At 43.5% G+C, this 15,965-nt stretch overlaps 2 protein-coding genes across 3 annotated transcripts; one reads left to right on the top strand and one right to left on the bottom strand.

The window, feature by feature from the left end:
* Positions 1-373: 373 nt before the first annotated feature.
* On the bottom strand, positions 374-3,145 carry LOC140358655 (trafficking protein particle complex subunit 5-like). Its single transcript, XM_072443650.1, has 3 exons — positions 3,073-3,145; positions 1,885-2,160; positions 374-918 (listed from the first exon to the last, which is right to left on the bottom strand). Exons 2-3 carry the CDS (start codon positions 2,152-2,154, stop codon positions 622-624), a joined length of 567 nt encoding a protein of 188 aa, XP_072299751.1. The 5' UTR covers positions 2,155-2,160; positions 3,073-3,145; the 3' UTR covers positions 374-621.
* Positions 3,146-4,208: 1,063 nt separating this feature from the next.
* Positions 4,209-13,376, top strand: pglyrp6 (peptidoglycan recognition protein 6). Of its 2 annotated transcripts, XM_072443649.1 has the most exons (5): positions 4,209-4,302; positions 8,963-9,772; positions 10,713-10,923; positions 12,079-12,376; positions 13,314-13,376. In XM_072443649.1, the coding sequence occupies exons 1-5, from the start codon at positions 4,239-4,241 to the stop codon at positions 13,326-13,328; spliced, it is 1,398 nt and encodes a 465-aa protein (XP_072299750.1). In that variant the 5' UTR covers positions 4,209-4,238; the 3' UTR covers positions 13,329-13,376. The 2 variants fall into 2 exon arrangements, with proteins under 2 accessions (XP_072299750.1, XP_072299749.1); XM_072443648.1 differs by lacking the exon at positions 13,314-13,376 and having other exon boundaries at positions 12,079-12,394.
* The last annotated feature ends 2,589 nt before the right edge of the window (positions 13,377-15,965 follow it).

Genomic DNA, 15,965 nt, shown 5'->3' with positions numbered 1-15,965 from the left:
GATTACGTCAGCCTGGTGAGCATGCGTTTGGGCCATGGACGGAAAATAACCAGATCATGAATTACACAAATACTGTACCGGGGACTGTAACAACTCTATGGTAAGACTGTAAGTGAGTTACTAATAGTATTCTTTTTTAAATATTTTTTATTTACTTCAGCCTGTACAACGTCTCACACAAATAAAATAAACAAATGTGCAATCACATTTTTGTTAAAGTATGTAACGTGATTCATTATTTTACAATGGGTCACTTTTCCATACATTGCTGTAATAACAACAACAAATAACTGTAACCTACACATCAAACAAGGAAATATTGTAACACTTTGTTTCATGATTAAACCAATAAAAAGGAAGAATGTTCAGAAGCTATACCTTTATGTTCATTACTTGCTGTACATTGGCCCCTGCATCTGTTTCCCATTCAACAGACATAACATTTAGTTTGAAATTGTCCATCCCTATCCCTAATGTCTCCTCCTTTTGAAACCCATGGATAATGCAATACTTATAACGCAGTCACAAACTCCAATAGCGGACATTTTGTGATAAAACAAACCACAAATTACAATAAATAAACCTGTAAGTGAGTCCATTTGCAGAGTTAACTCAATTTGATCATCTGCCATCCAGCGCCTTGTCCCTGGCGATGACCGACTCGTTGAACTTGATCATAAGCGTGGTGCCTTTGTGCCAGTGAGCAGTGACTTTGGCAGGGAAACCGCTGTGTGTGAGGATGGCCTCCAAAATTCCGGCGGTGAAGGAGGCACAGTTGAGGCTGCTGTTCTCCTTGGGCACGGATATGTAGGCGTTAATCAGAGGATCCTTCTCTATAATGTAATAAGTCTTGTCGTCGTCATTGGCTTGCTCCAGCTTATCGGCCTCTTTTCCAAACAGGGATTTCCACACGTTAACCTGAAGGAAGATAAAGAGGCTGTCGTGAGGAGCCAGGAGAACATCGGTCAATTATGTCAAGAGGGATCCGCGTTTGTCCAAATAATTTCCACAAATTATGGTCCCGACACAATAATAGACTGGTGAAATTAAGCCAGTCACAATGATTTACCTCAATTAGCTTAATATTTTAGTTACTTTATCTTTGTAGTACAGTAAAATCTGACCGTCGAGAGTCCAATAAATAACTTTTATTAATGTTTTTCAAAGATGTTGTACATTTAGAAAAGGGTTTTCTCCGATTCTGATACTTTTTGTGTCAGTGGCATAATGAAGTTTAAATATTTTCGTATATTGTGATATTTTGTTGCACCAATATATCGCACTTAAAATGTTGCTATTGTGACAGGTGAAATGTATAATTTTGATAGAATAACAAGTGGTGGTATTATTCAAACTCGGAAGTAAGCTTGTTGGTTTAGAAGATTGATTTATTGCTGTTTTTGTGGACCCAATCACCAACAACAACAAGAAAATATCAACTTCTTAGACAGTGAATCGACTGGTAGGTGGGGGTGGGCAATATTGATTAGTATTTATAATAAAAATCTCTATATATGTATTCCAGTAATAATATGTAGACGATATTAACCGTTGTTTGTCTTTAATTTTGGATTACTAGTCTGTAAGAAACGTTTTGATTGAGTTGATGATAATGTCAAGCCAACAAAAATGGGTCTTTAAACGTCAAACAAATGTGAAATGTCTGTAAAATGAATCACAAAAGTACAGAAATATCACTTATAAACACCATGTTTTTTCATTTATATTTTTCATTTGCTCTACTTTATACATATATATGTTTTAAAACAATATACACAACATTCACAAGTCTATCTACATGCCATGATCGTATTTCTGACCTCTACCTGTAGACCCCTGTTCTTTATATATAATTCTAGGACATTTAGAACCTATAGTGTGCACCTTGATGAACAGCAGCATGTTGAGCACTTTGGTCTCCCTCTTGCCGTTCTTCTCCCTGAGCACCAGGACGTCCAGCAGACTGGCCCCCACACTCTGGCCCATGTCCGAGAGCCGGGACTGCAGCTCCGTGACCGAGTACACGCGGCTCTGACAATACTGCACCATCTCGGAGAAGAGCAGGGCGAACGCACTCACGCCCACTTCTGTCTTGGGACGGGTCAGCGGCCGCTCCAGGATGCTGGACTTTCCTTTAGTGAAGCGGCTGTCCATTTTGATCTGGAAAAGGCAACGTTACACAGTTTAAAAAAACACTACACACATTAAAGTAGTTCAATTAAATGTTCAAGTTAATTCCTAGTAGTTTCGGTTATAGTGGCGAGGCATCCTGGGCGTCTGGAAACAATATCACGTAGGAAATAACACATCTTTAAAGACTATTCAGTATCAGATCTATTTAATAATTTTAAAACTAAACACAAGCAACAATTTTAATTTCTAGTTTAGAAAGGTTACTTGGCGTTTATATAAAAATGGATGGGGGGAAAACATTTTATTTTCTAGCCTTCAAATGGTATTTGAGCTTCACAAAATATAAAGTATGTAAAATATCTGTAGATGAGATGAAAAACTATCGTGGGTCAACATTTCTGTAAGAGTCCAATAAAACTTTTCCATGATTTTGGGCTTAATCAAAAATGCAATATATCTATCATAATTAAAATAAACAAATATTGTAAAAGTCTGTTATATCACGAACATGTATGATTATCATTTACCAATAATATCATTAACTCTGTCGTGCTTTATGATATTCTGAGGGTTATACCAGATTATAAACATTCAGGATCCAAAGTGGGGCACTCCTGGGAATAACTAAGTTGATTTCATTAATTTTATAAACGGATGTATCTTGCCTATCACTGTCTGTCGATGCGATTTGGAAGTAAGATTAAGCATTTATTTTAAAAAATCATTTATATTTTCTTTCGCTGAACTTCGCTTTTTATTCTGTAGTGTAAACCTGAGAGACGGAAGTAGCGTTAGCATTTAGCATAGACACAACAGATAGCTGCTTTAAACCAACAGCAGCGGGATTTTTGACACAAACATCTTTTAAAGAGACGAATTATAACATGTTTAACTTGCACATGAATTTATTACATGATTGTGCTATTTTTAATCACATACCTTGATGATTTGTTGACAGTTTCATGCAGCAGCAGGTTCCCGTTTCTTCTTCTAATTAATATTATTTAGCTCTAGCGCCATCTGCTGGACAAGCTGGGGCGTTAAGTACTTTTCTAATCTTGGTGAAAATTGGTTGATTGGTTGCTTGAATAAAAGTCTTTTCATCATTTGACCAGCTGTAGGTCGTTCACATCATATTTTTTTATTTTGGTTTCTAATATAAGATCTGCTAAATGTACTTCAATAGTATTTTACATTGTTAATTGTGGAATCCACGTGTATGATGGGAACTGTATCCGCACCTTCCTCTTTTCAGCTCAGCAGACTGACAGATTTATGCCTGACCTCTGCTGTGTACATCCCAGATTAGACCTTATTTTGCATTTTTCTTTGGGCCTTATTTTGCATTTTTCTTAACATCCTGTTTTGTATGCCACATGTTCCTTAGCAACACTGCTCTTATTACATTTTCTGATAACTGCTCACACATTTATTGGAAAGAGGGAAAAAATACAGTAAATTGATAGACTAGCATTTATTATATGTTTTTGCACTATGTAATATTATTGTAGACGGTGCAGTTCCAGAATTTTAAAAAAGTATGTTAAGGATTTTTTATAAGAATATTATAAAAGACAGAAATAAATGTGTAGCAGATTTGTCCACTCAGCACAATTCTTCATCAAGATCACGTAGCACATTTAGATCAGATAGCACATTTAAAACACTTAAATACATGTACTTTACCCGAACAGTTATTTTTTCGAGTAAAGACAGTTACTTGAAGAGTCTCTCCACCGCCGGGTTTGTGCAACCTCAGCACGCTTGAGTCAATCTTGTTGGAGTTTCCAAATGACATGGGAATGGACATTAGGACATTAGCACATTGCCAAACAGAGGACAACCATCAATTTACACAGTTCCCAGTGATTCCAGATTCCAGTAACAACATCGGAACACACATTTGCATCGACAAACCGTCAAATGGGACGAACAACGTTGCCCCAATTGCAGGTGCTAGTTTCCCAGATTGCTTATTTGCAGTTTGCTTATGGGCTGATTATTTCCCCGTTGCGTAAGCAGCCGGTGGCACAGGAATGCTTTATATATGACAGTCGCACAGCAGCGTTCTGACACTGAGGTTATTCCGGGGTAGAAGCTGCAGGATGGAACACCACTGGAGATGTGTCTTGGTGCTTGTCGGCGTCTTGTTCGTTTTAGGCACAGACGGTAAGAAGAATATATTTGTAATGTTTTGTTTTCTCTCAGCAACGATCCAGATCAAACCCTTAACTCTAATTGTATTTACTTTATCATTTGTTGACGCTCGGGTGTTGTTAATTTTCTTTCCTTTCCTGTGGCGTTAAAAGCATTTTGTTTGGAGCAGTGTTCTGACTTTGGAGGGATAAAGCGTTTTGATTTTCTTTCTAATCAAGAGGGCCTATTTTTCCTAAAACACCAGAGTGAAATCAAACTGAAGCCGTTTCTGAACCCTTTGGAGCACAAACAATCGTCTGGACTCTGTGTGATGCTGATCCTCTGTAGTTTTGGTCTGATTTAGTCTAAATATGAGTGGAAACAGGCTCTGCGCAGAGGAACATCAGATTCTAAATAAGTTAATTTAACTAAAAATGTGATTTGTAACTTTGGACTTAGGAAAAAAAGTCAAAAAGATTAAATGCATTTAAAAGTCCAGGCAGAATCCATATAAAAGTCCTATTAAATGTTTTAGAATGTTCTCTTATGGCACTGACTAAATATTTGTCTTGTTTATTGTCATACATTTTTTATTGAATGCCATTTTCCTTTGTTTTGATGATAATATATGAAATTGTAACAAAAAATAACTGCTCAATGAAAGGAATAAGAGACAAAGTAACACATTTCTTGTCCAACACTACAGTAAAAGCAGACTTTGCTCTCACCCACTCTACCCCATGAATTTGTCAGAATAATGAATTAACCATAATCTCAATATACAGCGGTAGATACTATAGTTTTGTGTGTTTTAATCAAATTTGCAAAATTAATGGTGGTGTAATTGTGCTGTGATTATGGGTTGATAACAATAGCATATGTATGACTCATTTCAAAAGTAAAAAAATCCTTATCCGTGCAGCCGAACCCCGTGTGATATCGAGCCTCAGGGAGTGCTTTATACATTACACAGTTTCTGTCCCTGTACAAAGTAGGGTTGTTAAAAGTATCAAAAATCAAATGAATAATCAATACTTGAATGATCTTCGGCTTTATTAGAACTAGTATAAAACCACATGGAAACAAAAAGAAAGTACTATCATTTTGAGAGGGAAATTATTCCTATTCCATCCATCCATCCATCCATCCATCTTCTGCCGCTTTATCCGGGGCCGGGTCGCGGGGGCAGCAGTCTGAGCAGGGACTCCCAGACTTCCTCTCCCCAGACACTTCCTCTAACTCCTCCGGGGGGATCCCGAGGCGTTCCCAGGCCAGCCGAGAGACATAGTCTCTCCAGCGTGTCCTGGGTCTTCCCCGGGGCCTCTTCCCGGTGGGACATGCCTGAAACACCTCCCGAGGGAGGCGCCCAGGAGGCATCCGGAACAGATGCCCGAGCCACCTCAGCTGGCTCCTCTCGACGTGGAGGAGCAGCGGCTCTACTCCGAGCTCCCCCCGTGTGGCCGAGCTCCTCACCTTATCTCTAAGGGAGCGCCCAGCCACACGGCGGAGGAAACTCATTTCGACCGCTTGTATCCGCGATCTTGTTCTTTCGGTCACTACCCAAAGCTCATGACCATAGGTGAGGTCAGAACGTAGACCGACCGGTAAATAGAGAGCTTTGCCTTTCGGCTCAGCTCCCTCTTTACCACAACGGTTCAATGCAGCGACTGCATCACTGCAGCCGCTGCACCGATCCGCCTGTCGATCTCACGCTCCATCCTTCCCTCACTCGTGAACAAGACCCCGAGATACTTGAACTCCTCCACTTGGGGCAAAGACCCCCCCACCCACCTGGAGAGGGCAAGCCACCTTTTTCCGGTCGAGAACCATGGCCTCGGATTTGGAGGTGCTGATTCTCATCCCAGCCGCTTCACACTCGGCTGCAAACCGTCCCAGTGCATGTTGCAGGTCCGGGTTTGATGGAGCCATCAGGACAACATCGTCTGCAAACAGCAGAGATGGAATCCTGTGGTCCCCAAACCGGACACCCTCCGACCCCTTACTGCGCCTAGAAATTCTGTCCATAAAAATTATGAACAGAACCGGTGACAAAGGGCAGCCCTGGCGGAGTCCAACATGCACTGGGAACAGGTCTGACTTACTGCCGGCAATGCGAACACAGCTCCTGCTCCAGTCATACAGGGACCGGACAGCCCTGAGCAAAGGGCCCCGGACCCCGTACTCCCGGAGCACCCCCCAAAGGACACCCCGAGGGACACGGTCGAAAGCCTTCTCCAGATCCACAAAGCACATGTGGACTGGTTGGGAAAACTCCCATGAGCCCTCGAGCACCCGATGGAGGGTATAGAGCTGGTCCAGTGTTCCACGAACTGGACGAAAACCACTCTGCTCCTCCTGAATTCGAGGTTTGACTATCGGTCGGATTCTCTTCTCCAGTACCTTGGAATAAACCTTACCGGGGAGGCTGAGGAGTGTGATCCTTCTGTAGTTGGAACACACCCTCCGGTCCCCCTTCTTGAACAGAGGGACCACCACCCCGGTCTGCCAGTCCAGAGGCACGGTCCCCGAACGCCACGCGATGTTGCAGAGACGTGTCAACCAAGACAGTCCTACAACATCCAGATACTTTAGGTACTCAGGGCGGATCTCATCCACCCCCGGAGCCCTGCCACCGAGGAGTTTGCGAACAACCTCAGTGACTTCAGCTTGGGTGATGGATGAGCCAGCCTCTGAGTCCCCGGTCTCTACTTCCTCTTCGGAAGACGTGACTGAGGGATTAAGGAGATCCTCAAAGTATTCCTTCCACCGTCCGACGACATCCCCAGTCGAGGTCAGCAGGTCTCCACCCGCACCGTAAACGGTGTTGGTGAGACACTGCTTCCCCCTCCTGAGGCGCCGGACGGTTTGCCAGAATTTCTTTGGTGCCGACCGATAGTCCTCCTCCATGGCCTCCCCGAACTCCTCCCAGGCCCGGGTTTTTGCCTTTGCGACAGCACGAGCCGCGGCTCGCTTGGCCTGCCGATACCCGTCGATGACCTCCGGAGACCTACAACCAGAGTGGCCTGATAGGCTCCTTCTTCAGTCTGACGGCATCCCTTACTTCCGGTGTCCACCACCGGGTTCGGGGGTTGCCGCCACGACAGGCACCGGAGACCTTGCGACCACAACTCCGAGCAGCCGCATCAACAATGGAGGCGGAGAACATGGTCCACTCGGACTCAATGTCCCCAACCTCCCCTGGGACATGGGAGAAGCTCTCCCGGAGGTGCGAGTTGAATACCCTACTGACAGAGGGCTCCACTAGACGTTCCCAACAGACCCTCACAATGCGCTTGGGTCTGCCAAGTCTGTCCGGCTTCCTCCTCCGCCAGCGGATCCGACTCACCACCAGGTGGTGATCGGTTGACAACTCTGCCCCTCTCTTCACCCGAGTGTCCAAGACACGCGGCCGGAGGTCTGATGACACGACAACAAAGTCGATCATTGACCTCCGGCCTAGGGTGTCCTGGTGCCATGTGCACTGATGGACACCCTTGTGCTTGAACATGGTGTTCGTCATGGACAATCCGTGGCTAGCACAGAAGTCCAATAACTGAACACCGCTCGGGTTCAGATCGGGGAAGCCGTTCTTCCCGATCAGCCCTCTCCAGGTGTCACTGTCATTGCCCACGTGGGCGTTGAAGTCCCTCAGTAGAACAACGGAGTCCCCGGTCGGTGCACTGTCCAGTACCCCTCCCAAGGACTCCAAGAAGGCCGGGTACTCTGCACTGCTGTTCGGCCCGCAGGCCGCCGCAACAGTGAGAGACCTGTCCCCCACCTGAAGGCGGAGGGACGCGACCCTCTCGTTCACCGGGGTAAACTCCAACACGTGGCAGCTGAGCTGAGGGGCTATAAGCAAGCCCACACCAGCCCGCCGCCTCTCCCCGCGGGCAACACCAGAGAAGTGGAGCGTCCAGCCCCTCTCGAGGAGATGGGTTCCAGAGCCCAAACTGTGCGTGGAGGTGAGGCCGACTATATCTAGTCGGTATCGCTCAACCTCCCGCACAAGCTCAGGCTCTTTCCCCCCCAGCGAGGTGACATTCCATGTCCCCAGAGTTAGTCTCTGTGTCTGGAGATCTGGTCGCCGAGGCCCCTGCCGTCGACTGCCGCCCAGATCTCTCTGCACCGGCCCCTTATGGATCCTCCTGCGGGTGGTGGGCCCACGGGAGGGTGGGCCCACGGGAGGGCGGCCCCACGTCGCTCTTTCGGGCTGTGCCCGGCCGGGCCCCGTGGGGTAAGACCCGGCCACCAGGCGCTCGCCATGGAGCACCCATCCCAGGCCTGGCTCCAGGATGGGGCCCCGGTGATGCCGATCCGGGCGACGTAAACTGCCTTGTTCTTGTTGTCATCATAAGAGGCTTCTGAACCGATCTTTGTCTGACCCGTCACCTAGGACCTGTTTGCCTTGGGAGACCCTACCAGGGGCATGAAGCCCCCGACAACATAGCTCCCGGGATCATTCGGGCACTCAAACCCCTCCACCACGTTAAGGTGTCGGTTCAAGGAGAGGTATTCCTATTCCTTGGTATCTAAATCGAGTATGAATGAAATGTTAACATTACAAAGAAGATTCTCAGCTCATTTGTTAAGAAATCTCAAATAATGAAAGGTTTGGGTTCGTTGGTCTGATACAAACATGTGTGACAATGGTACAGTTTGTATTTGTATTTATATTTTCTTGCTTTGTTTTCAGCTTCTTCTTGGCACATGACTGACTTCATCGAGGCCTTGAAAGAGCTAGAGGACGGACATCCTGATCTGAAGCCTGTACATTTACTGAAGGCCCTCCGCGGCGCATCCGGCCTCACTGACCCCTTCATCCAGCACTACCTCGGGAGACCTCCACCTGCTTCCTCTCCCCACTTCAACGTGTCTACAGACCTGATCCCCGCTCTCCACTACCACATCGCCGCCAACAATCAAGAACGTGGCGTGGTGTTGACAGGAGACGGCACCACGGTGGCGCTCCGCCCTCTTCTCCTCGGCATAGAAGCTGGCTTTCTCCGGAGACTCAGGTGGGACGTTCCAAGTCGCCATCCGAGCACTCTTTTAACAAAAAAGTCCCCCCAAAATGAAGATCTGGGCCCTGACGGTTGCTGGGACGACCCTGCCAGCCCTCAAACATTCACTCTCGCACACAGACCGAGTTTACTCACCGCCGCCCAGATCAATGGGGGAATGGACGGCGTCATCTTGGCCCGTGAAGCGGTCAAATCTCCACTTCTTAAGCTGAGTGCGTTGTTGACACTGTACTATGGCCACCAGCTGGATCACCGAGGTTTGGACGCAGCGCCTCGCATCATCAGCCGGCGCCGCAGAGAGAACTTCAAGCCGCTGATGGAGAGCTCGGAGAGTAGCCTGGGCGTTCTGAGGATGGAGGCGGTGGCTGTGGTTGAAATGCGCAGAAGGATGAAAGGGCAGAGGGTCGTCAGGCTGAAGGAGAAGAAGCAGATGATGGCTGCCTTTAGCAACAGGGTGAAAGAGTTAGTGCAAAAATACACAGGTAAGATTTGGGGTAGAGCGGCCATAATTATACAAATGTACATATTCCATTTACACTAAGAATATTTTCCTTAAGAATATCCTTCTTTTAGGTTTTATATTTCCCTGTAATTCTATGCAGTCGGTGCATAACCAGAACAATCTCTTTATTCATGGATTTCAACTTCCTGTTATTTTCAACATTTTAAGGACTTCTCCAAATTCAAAAGATATAATATTTTGTCTTCAATTATGAATCTCTAAAGAAACAATCCCAATTTCTCATCATTCTGAAACCCATGAATGTTTGTAATAGAAATAGGCTTGTGGCTCCACTTTGTGGTATTAATTTGAGCAAATCATTGTAAAGAAGCCTGGCACTAGATTAGATGGAATAGTTTGGAAATTGTAACCCAAACTTTAATACTTATTATAGATACAATTATGGAAAATGAATTGATCAATTGAGCTGTTGTTAAAAAGTACAGCTATGGAACCTGCACTTGGTACAGAACAATGTACTGATAATTATGGATTTCGACATTGACTTGAATAATCCCTGTGGGACTGTCAGTGGAGTCATTTTTAACTGATGAAAATAGCTTATAATTGAGCTAATCACAAAAGGAAAACAAACAAATGAAATATGCTCGGCCCTTATCTGTGTCACACCCACTAATGCTTAACCAGGCCTCAGGCTAAACTCTGCTTTTACTTTGTACAGGTGTAGAACACATAACTTACTACTATTTTACATTAAAAATATTTTTTTACATTTCATTTTTGCAATGTATTGATGTATTGATCACTATTACATTATCATTATTGTGAGCCATACATGAATACATGAATAATGACAATCCAATCCCAAATTAAACTAAGGTATTTTCCCCCCTTCTGGACACAACACAATAATAATCTTGCATGTCACTGGTGCCTCACTTGACAATGTGTTGTTGCAGACTGCCCTCCCATCGTCCCGCGCTGCATGTGGGGTGCAAAGCCGTACAAGGGCACGCCCACCAACCTGACTCTGCCTCTCAGGTTCCTGTACATCCACCACACGGCGACACCGAGCCAGCCCTGCCTCACCTTCCAGCAGTGCTCCGCAGACATGAGGTCCATGCAGCGCTTCCACCAGGACGACCGCGGCTGGGACGACATCGGATACAGGTGACACAGTAAAAACAAAACAGAACCATCACCTGACCCTGGGATACTGTCACCAGTGTGTACTCCCTTTTGTTACAGTTACAAGATCAAAAAGATGACTGAAGTAGCACGTGATAGATAAAAGTTTCCCTTTAAAGATTTACATAAAGAATAAAAAGTAAAAAATTAAAGCGTTAAACACAGTGATTTTCTTTAGAATTGTGCTAATCTTTAGTCTACATCAGCAATTTGAATTAATTTCTTACTTTCCATGGTGAATTTTATGTATAAGTATGGTTTTGTTTGCTCAAGGCTGGTGAACGCCAAACCTTTAGGCAGAATGTCACCATGAATGTGCTGAAAATACATAGAAAAGTACCTGTATCTGCTCTTAAATTAAGTGAAATAACAGTTATATTAGTTATATGCAAATAAGAGTGTTTACTTATAATAATAAGAATAATAATAATGGTAAAGTATACGCTCTTATTTGCATATAACTGATGTAAATAAGAGTGTTTACTTTACCATTATTAGTAGTTTTATTTTGTGTTATGCTAGCTATTTTTATTTTATTTTTATTTGAATTTCCCCCCCTCCATTCCCTATTAAGATATGAGAGGTTCTGTCTACGGGAGTTTTGTTAATAAGAGTGTTTGTTTATGAGAGTTGTTTTGTTTATAAGAGTTCTTCTATTAAGAGTGTTTTTTAAACTTCCTATAAGTTATCTGTCCTTTTCCTCTGTATCTACTGCATTACAACAATGACATTTCCCCATGTGTGGACAATAAAGGAATATCTTATCTTATCTCATCTTATAGAGGCCAAATGTATCCCCTGTAAAAAAAACAAAAAGTACAGCTACTTAAGTACAGTACTGTGTTACTTTCCTCCACTGGCTGTCAATAACTCAAGACTCAGGATATGAAAGAGCACTTTGGGTTTTAGGCTCAGGTTTAATCCTCTTGCTTTCTGTTGAAAAACATAAACAACTTGAATTTAAAATATTCCTGTGACTACAATATATCAGTATATAAACACAGTATTTCATTTGATGTTTGCTTCCAATGTGGACACATATATGTAACGTTAATGAAATTATTAAGACAATAAATCGATTGAGCCAAAATAGTTGTCTTACAATATTGAAGAGAATCCCTCCTTCTGTTTTGGCAGTTTTGTTGCTGGTTCTGATGGTTACATCTATGAAGGGCGTGGCTGGCACTGGCAGGGAGCGCACACTCTCGGACACAACTCCATTGGCTATGGCGTGTCCTTTATAGGTGACTACTCACGCGCCCTCCCCTCTGCGGACTCCATGGAGCTGGTGCGGGATAAGTTGGCCTCCTGCGCTGTGCGGGGGGGTCGTCTTGTGGACCAGTTTGTCCTGCAGGGCCACAGGCAGGTCGTGGCGGGCACGGCGTGTCCTGGAGACACTTTCTACAGTGAGATCCAGACTTGGGAGCATTTTGGGGTAAGTGCTTCCACTTGACTGACTTAACCATGTGCAATACCGTCATATTCATGTGCAATACTGACTTAACCATGTGCAATACCGTCATATTTATGTGCAATACTGACTTAACCATGTGCAATACCGTCATATTCATGTGCAATACTGACTTAACCATGTGCAATACCGTCATATTTATGTGCAATACTGACTTAACCATGTGCAATACCGTCATATTTATGTGCAATACTGACTTTACCATGTGCAATACCGTCATATTCATGTGCAATACTGACTTAACCATGTGCAATACCGTCATATTCATGTGCAATTACTGTCGTACTCACAAGCAATTAAGGCCATATTCATGTGCATATAACTGATGTGAATAAGAGTGTTTACTTACCATTAGTATTAGTATTATTTAGTCTTAAGCTAGCTAGTTTTACTTTACTTTATTTTATTATCATTTACCTTATTTTATTATTATTTTATTTTTCATCTTTATCTTTTTAATTTTATTTATTTATTTTCCTCCATTCTCTATTAAGATATGAGAGGAGTTTTGTTAATAAGAGTTTTTTTGTTTTGTTATATAAGAGTTATTAAGAAAAGAGTTATTTATTAAGAGTGTTTTTTTTTTTTTAGACTTCCTATAAGTTATCTGTCGTTTTCCCCTGTATCTACTGCGTTGTAACACCAAAATGTCCCCATGTGTGGACAATAAAGGATTATTTTATCTTATCTTATGTTCTGCGATGAAAACAAACCTTAAAAGTGTATGAAACGCTATATTTGCTTCTGGATACCTTATCAAACTGTCCTAAAAATGCAATGCAATGCAAGTCAAATGGGTCTTCTACTTGAGTTGGTTTGATACAGCAGTACTTACGATGCTGCAGCAGTTAAAATGCTTTGCACATGCTTTACTTACCGTTCTTTTTGTTTTTGTTTGTAGGAGGTGACACACTGAACCATCTGCAAAAGAAGAACCCCTTGAATAAAAACATAATACAAATAAGTGTTTGTGTGTTTTAGTTTCAGTGTTCTGTCATCAAAAGGGAAGATTATTATGAGTACAGTGATAGAGGGATTGGCTGTCAGCAGGAGTAAAGAACCATCTGTTACATCTACATGAAAACATCTTGTGCTATTTCACAACCCCCAAAATAGATCATCAAGCCAAATCAAGTGACAACATACCTTCTACCCCATCAAATTCATCTAAATGTTTCTTTTCGTGTTTCATCAACTCACTTTTTAATTCGGTCTGTGATTGTTATTGTTAGGCCCGAGCGCCACAAGCTGGCAAGAGGCCTATTAATCTCGTAAGGCCGTGCGAAGCACGGCTGCGAAAGTGCGCACGTAGTGCGCACGAAATCGAGCGCAAAGCGCTCGCCCACTTCCAAACACTCACTAACGCACTCCTTCACTCATGCACGCCCCGTGCATACTAATTAGTAGTAGGAAAATGGAACATTACCGTTGTAAACGGGCGAAGCCCGTGCAAAAGTGCGCACTAAACGAGCACTTTACATTGAGATGACGACCGCGAAGCAGTCGTCATCCCCATATAAAGCACTCATTTGCGCTAAGTAGCTCACGAATACGTTCCCCATCTCTTGCATGTTCCGTGCATATAAGCATGTAATGCAAAAATTGAACATTATTACTGTATAGAGGGCCAAAAACACAAAGTGGGCGGAGCCCACTCAAAATTAACGAAAGTACCCGTCAGTGACCAGGGACCCACACCATGAGGTAGGAAAGCGCGAGCGCTTTCCGAAAATGTATAGTTTATGATATTTGAAAAATGGGAAACATTGTTTTCTCATCGGAATATTATTCTTTCTTCTTCTTCTCGGGACCAACCCCCCTATTTTTCACCCAGTGAACATTGACGAAAAGTCACAAAAATTTGCACACCTCTAAAAATCGTGCCTCTCTACATTCTGGCTATTTCCCTTTTCTAAAATAAAAAAAATTGGCGCGTCAGCGCCCCCAAATGTACCAAAAATGCATTGAGAGATGGGAAATGACCCAAAAAAAATCTGATCGTAGAATCATGAAATTTGGCGCCGAGGTAGATGGTGACAAGAGAAGTAAAAAATATTATTACGGCAACGCCGTCTGCCCAACCAAATGTCGGCCATATTGCTTCAAAAATGGCTAAACATGACTTCGGAGTTTTTCCAAACGTCGTACTTTTACGAACTCCTCCCAGGGCGTTGGCCCTAAAAAGCTGAAATTTGGTGAAAATGCTACTGAGGAGTGGGACATCAAAAGTTATCCAAATTACATTGATACCTCTCACGGTCTCTGTGCGGCGAAGCCGCAAACTTTAGCTAGAATTTCAGAAATCTCCCATATTTAAATTTTCTGCCGTTTGCACAGATAAAGTCCGAATTGCGTCAAATTAGAATCAGTTGTTAAACTCTTTGCCCTAAACCTACTTGAAGTGAAATAAATTCATTTGGCGCCACAGCGCCCCCTACAGATTTTATATGGAGGTTAAATGTTTAGTTTTGCAAAATTATATGAAATTTGACACACAACTCAATTTTAGCATCCCCATCAAAAAAGTCAATGAGACCCATGTCATAATTGTTATGGCGTTGCCGTAACGATGACCGAAACCTTTCATGTTATTCCAATGGGGAAATCGCCAGAACATGTTTACACTTTAGACTTTCACAAACTCCTCCCAGGGCGTCAGCCCTATTAACCTGAAATTTGGTGAGACTCATCTTCAGGGGTGGACCATCAAAAGTTATCCACATTTTCATTCAAAGAGTCATGGCCGCACATTTTGCCAAGAATTCAAAATAAAATAGCTTTTTGATGGTAAAACAAAGGGGAGAAGATGTGACAGCGTCACAGATTCAGCAGTAGGCGTAATAAAAGGACAATTGGGGCGCGTTAGCGCCCCCTCCTCTTGCGGCGTGGCGGCGGTGTGGCGGCGGCGTGGCGAGGGCCGATCATTGCCACTTGCGGCTATATTTATTGTTATTCTTATTAGTTTGGAATGGTTTATTTTCTTCCTCTTTGGTTTTTTTGACACTAGATGGCGCCAGATTAAAGGAAAGTAACTCCACCCTGCAGGTACATGTACAGCAGCTAAACAACTATTATATTAAACCACACCGGCCCAATACCTCAAATTTATACTTTCACTTTGTTATTCTTATTAGTTTGTAATGGTTTATTTACCTGCTGTTTTGTTTTTTGCCACAAGAGGGCGCCAGATTAAAGGAAAGTAATACTGAATTTTGAAGGAGTAGCTTTCAAGACAGCAGCTTATTTACCATGTTATTATATCATTATTATATCATTATTATACCACTCTGCAGGCCACTGTTATCCAGCCAGCACGTTTATGACTCAGTGACATCTTATAGCGCTAGTTAGCTGAGTTAGCTTCGCTTCCACGGTCCATGTTTCAGCCCCAAACACGCGGGTGTTGTGGGGAAAGTTGAACTCCGTGAACTTGGCCTGTTACTCGAGTCTCCCCTGCGCGCGCTCTCCCTCCGCCGCCGCGTCGACGTTACGCACGCAGCCGTGGCCGTGCCTCCGAGGCTGAATAACATGGAGTCCTCCGCCTGGCATCACC

Source organism: Eucyclogobius newberryi, unplaced genomic scaffold, assembly GCF_026437365.1.
Source record: "Eucyclogobius newberryi isolate DKJ021-1_F unplaced genomic scaffold, fEucNew1.0.hap1 SCAF_13, whole genome shotgun sequence".
Lineage (NCBI taxonomy): Eukaryota > Metazoa > Chordata > Actinopteri > Gobiiformes > Gobiidae > Eucyclogobius > Eucyclogobius newberryi.
Note: the sequence above shows the minus strand (reverse complement) of the source record. Positions and strands in the feature narration are given on the sequence as shown.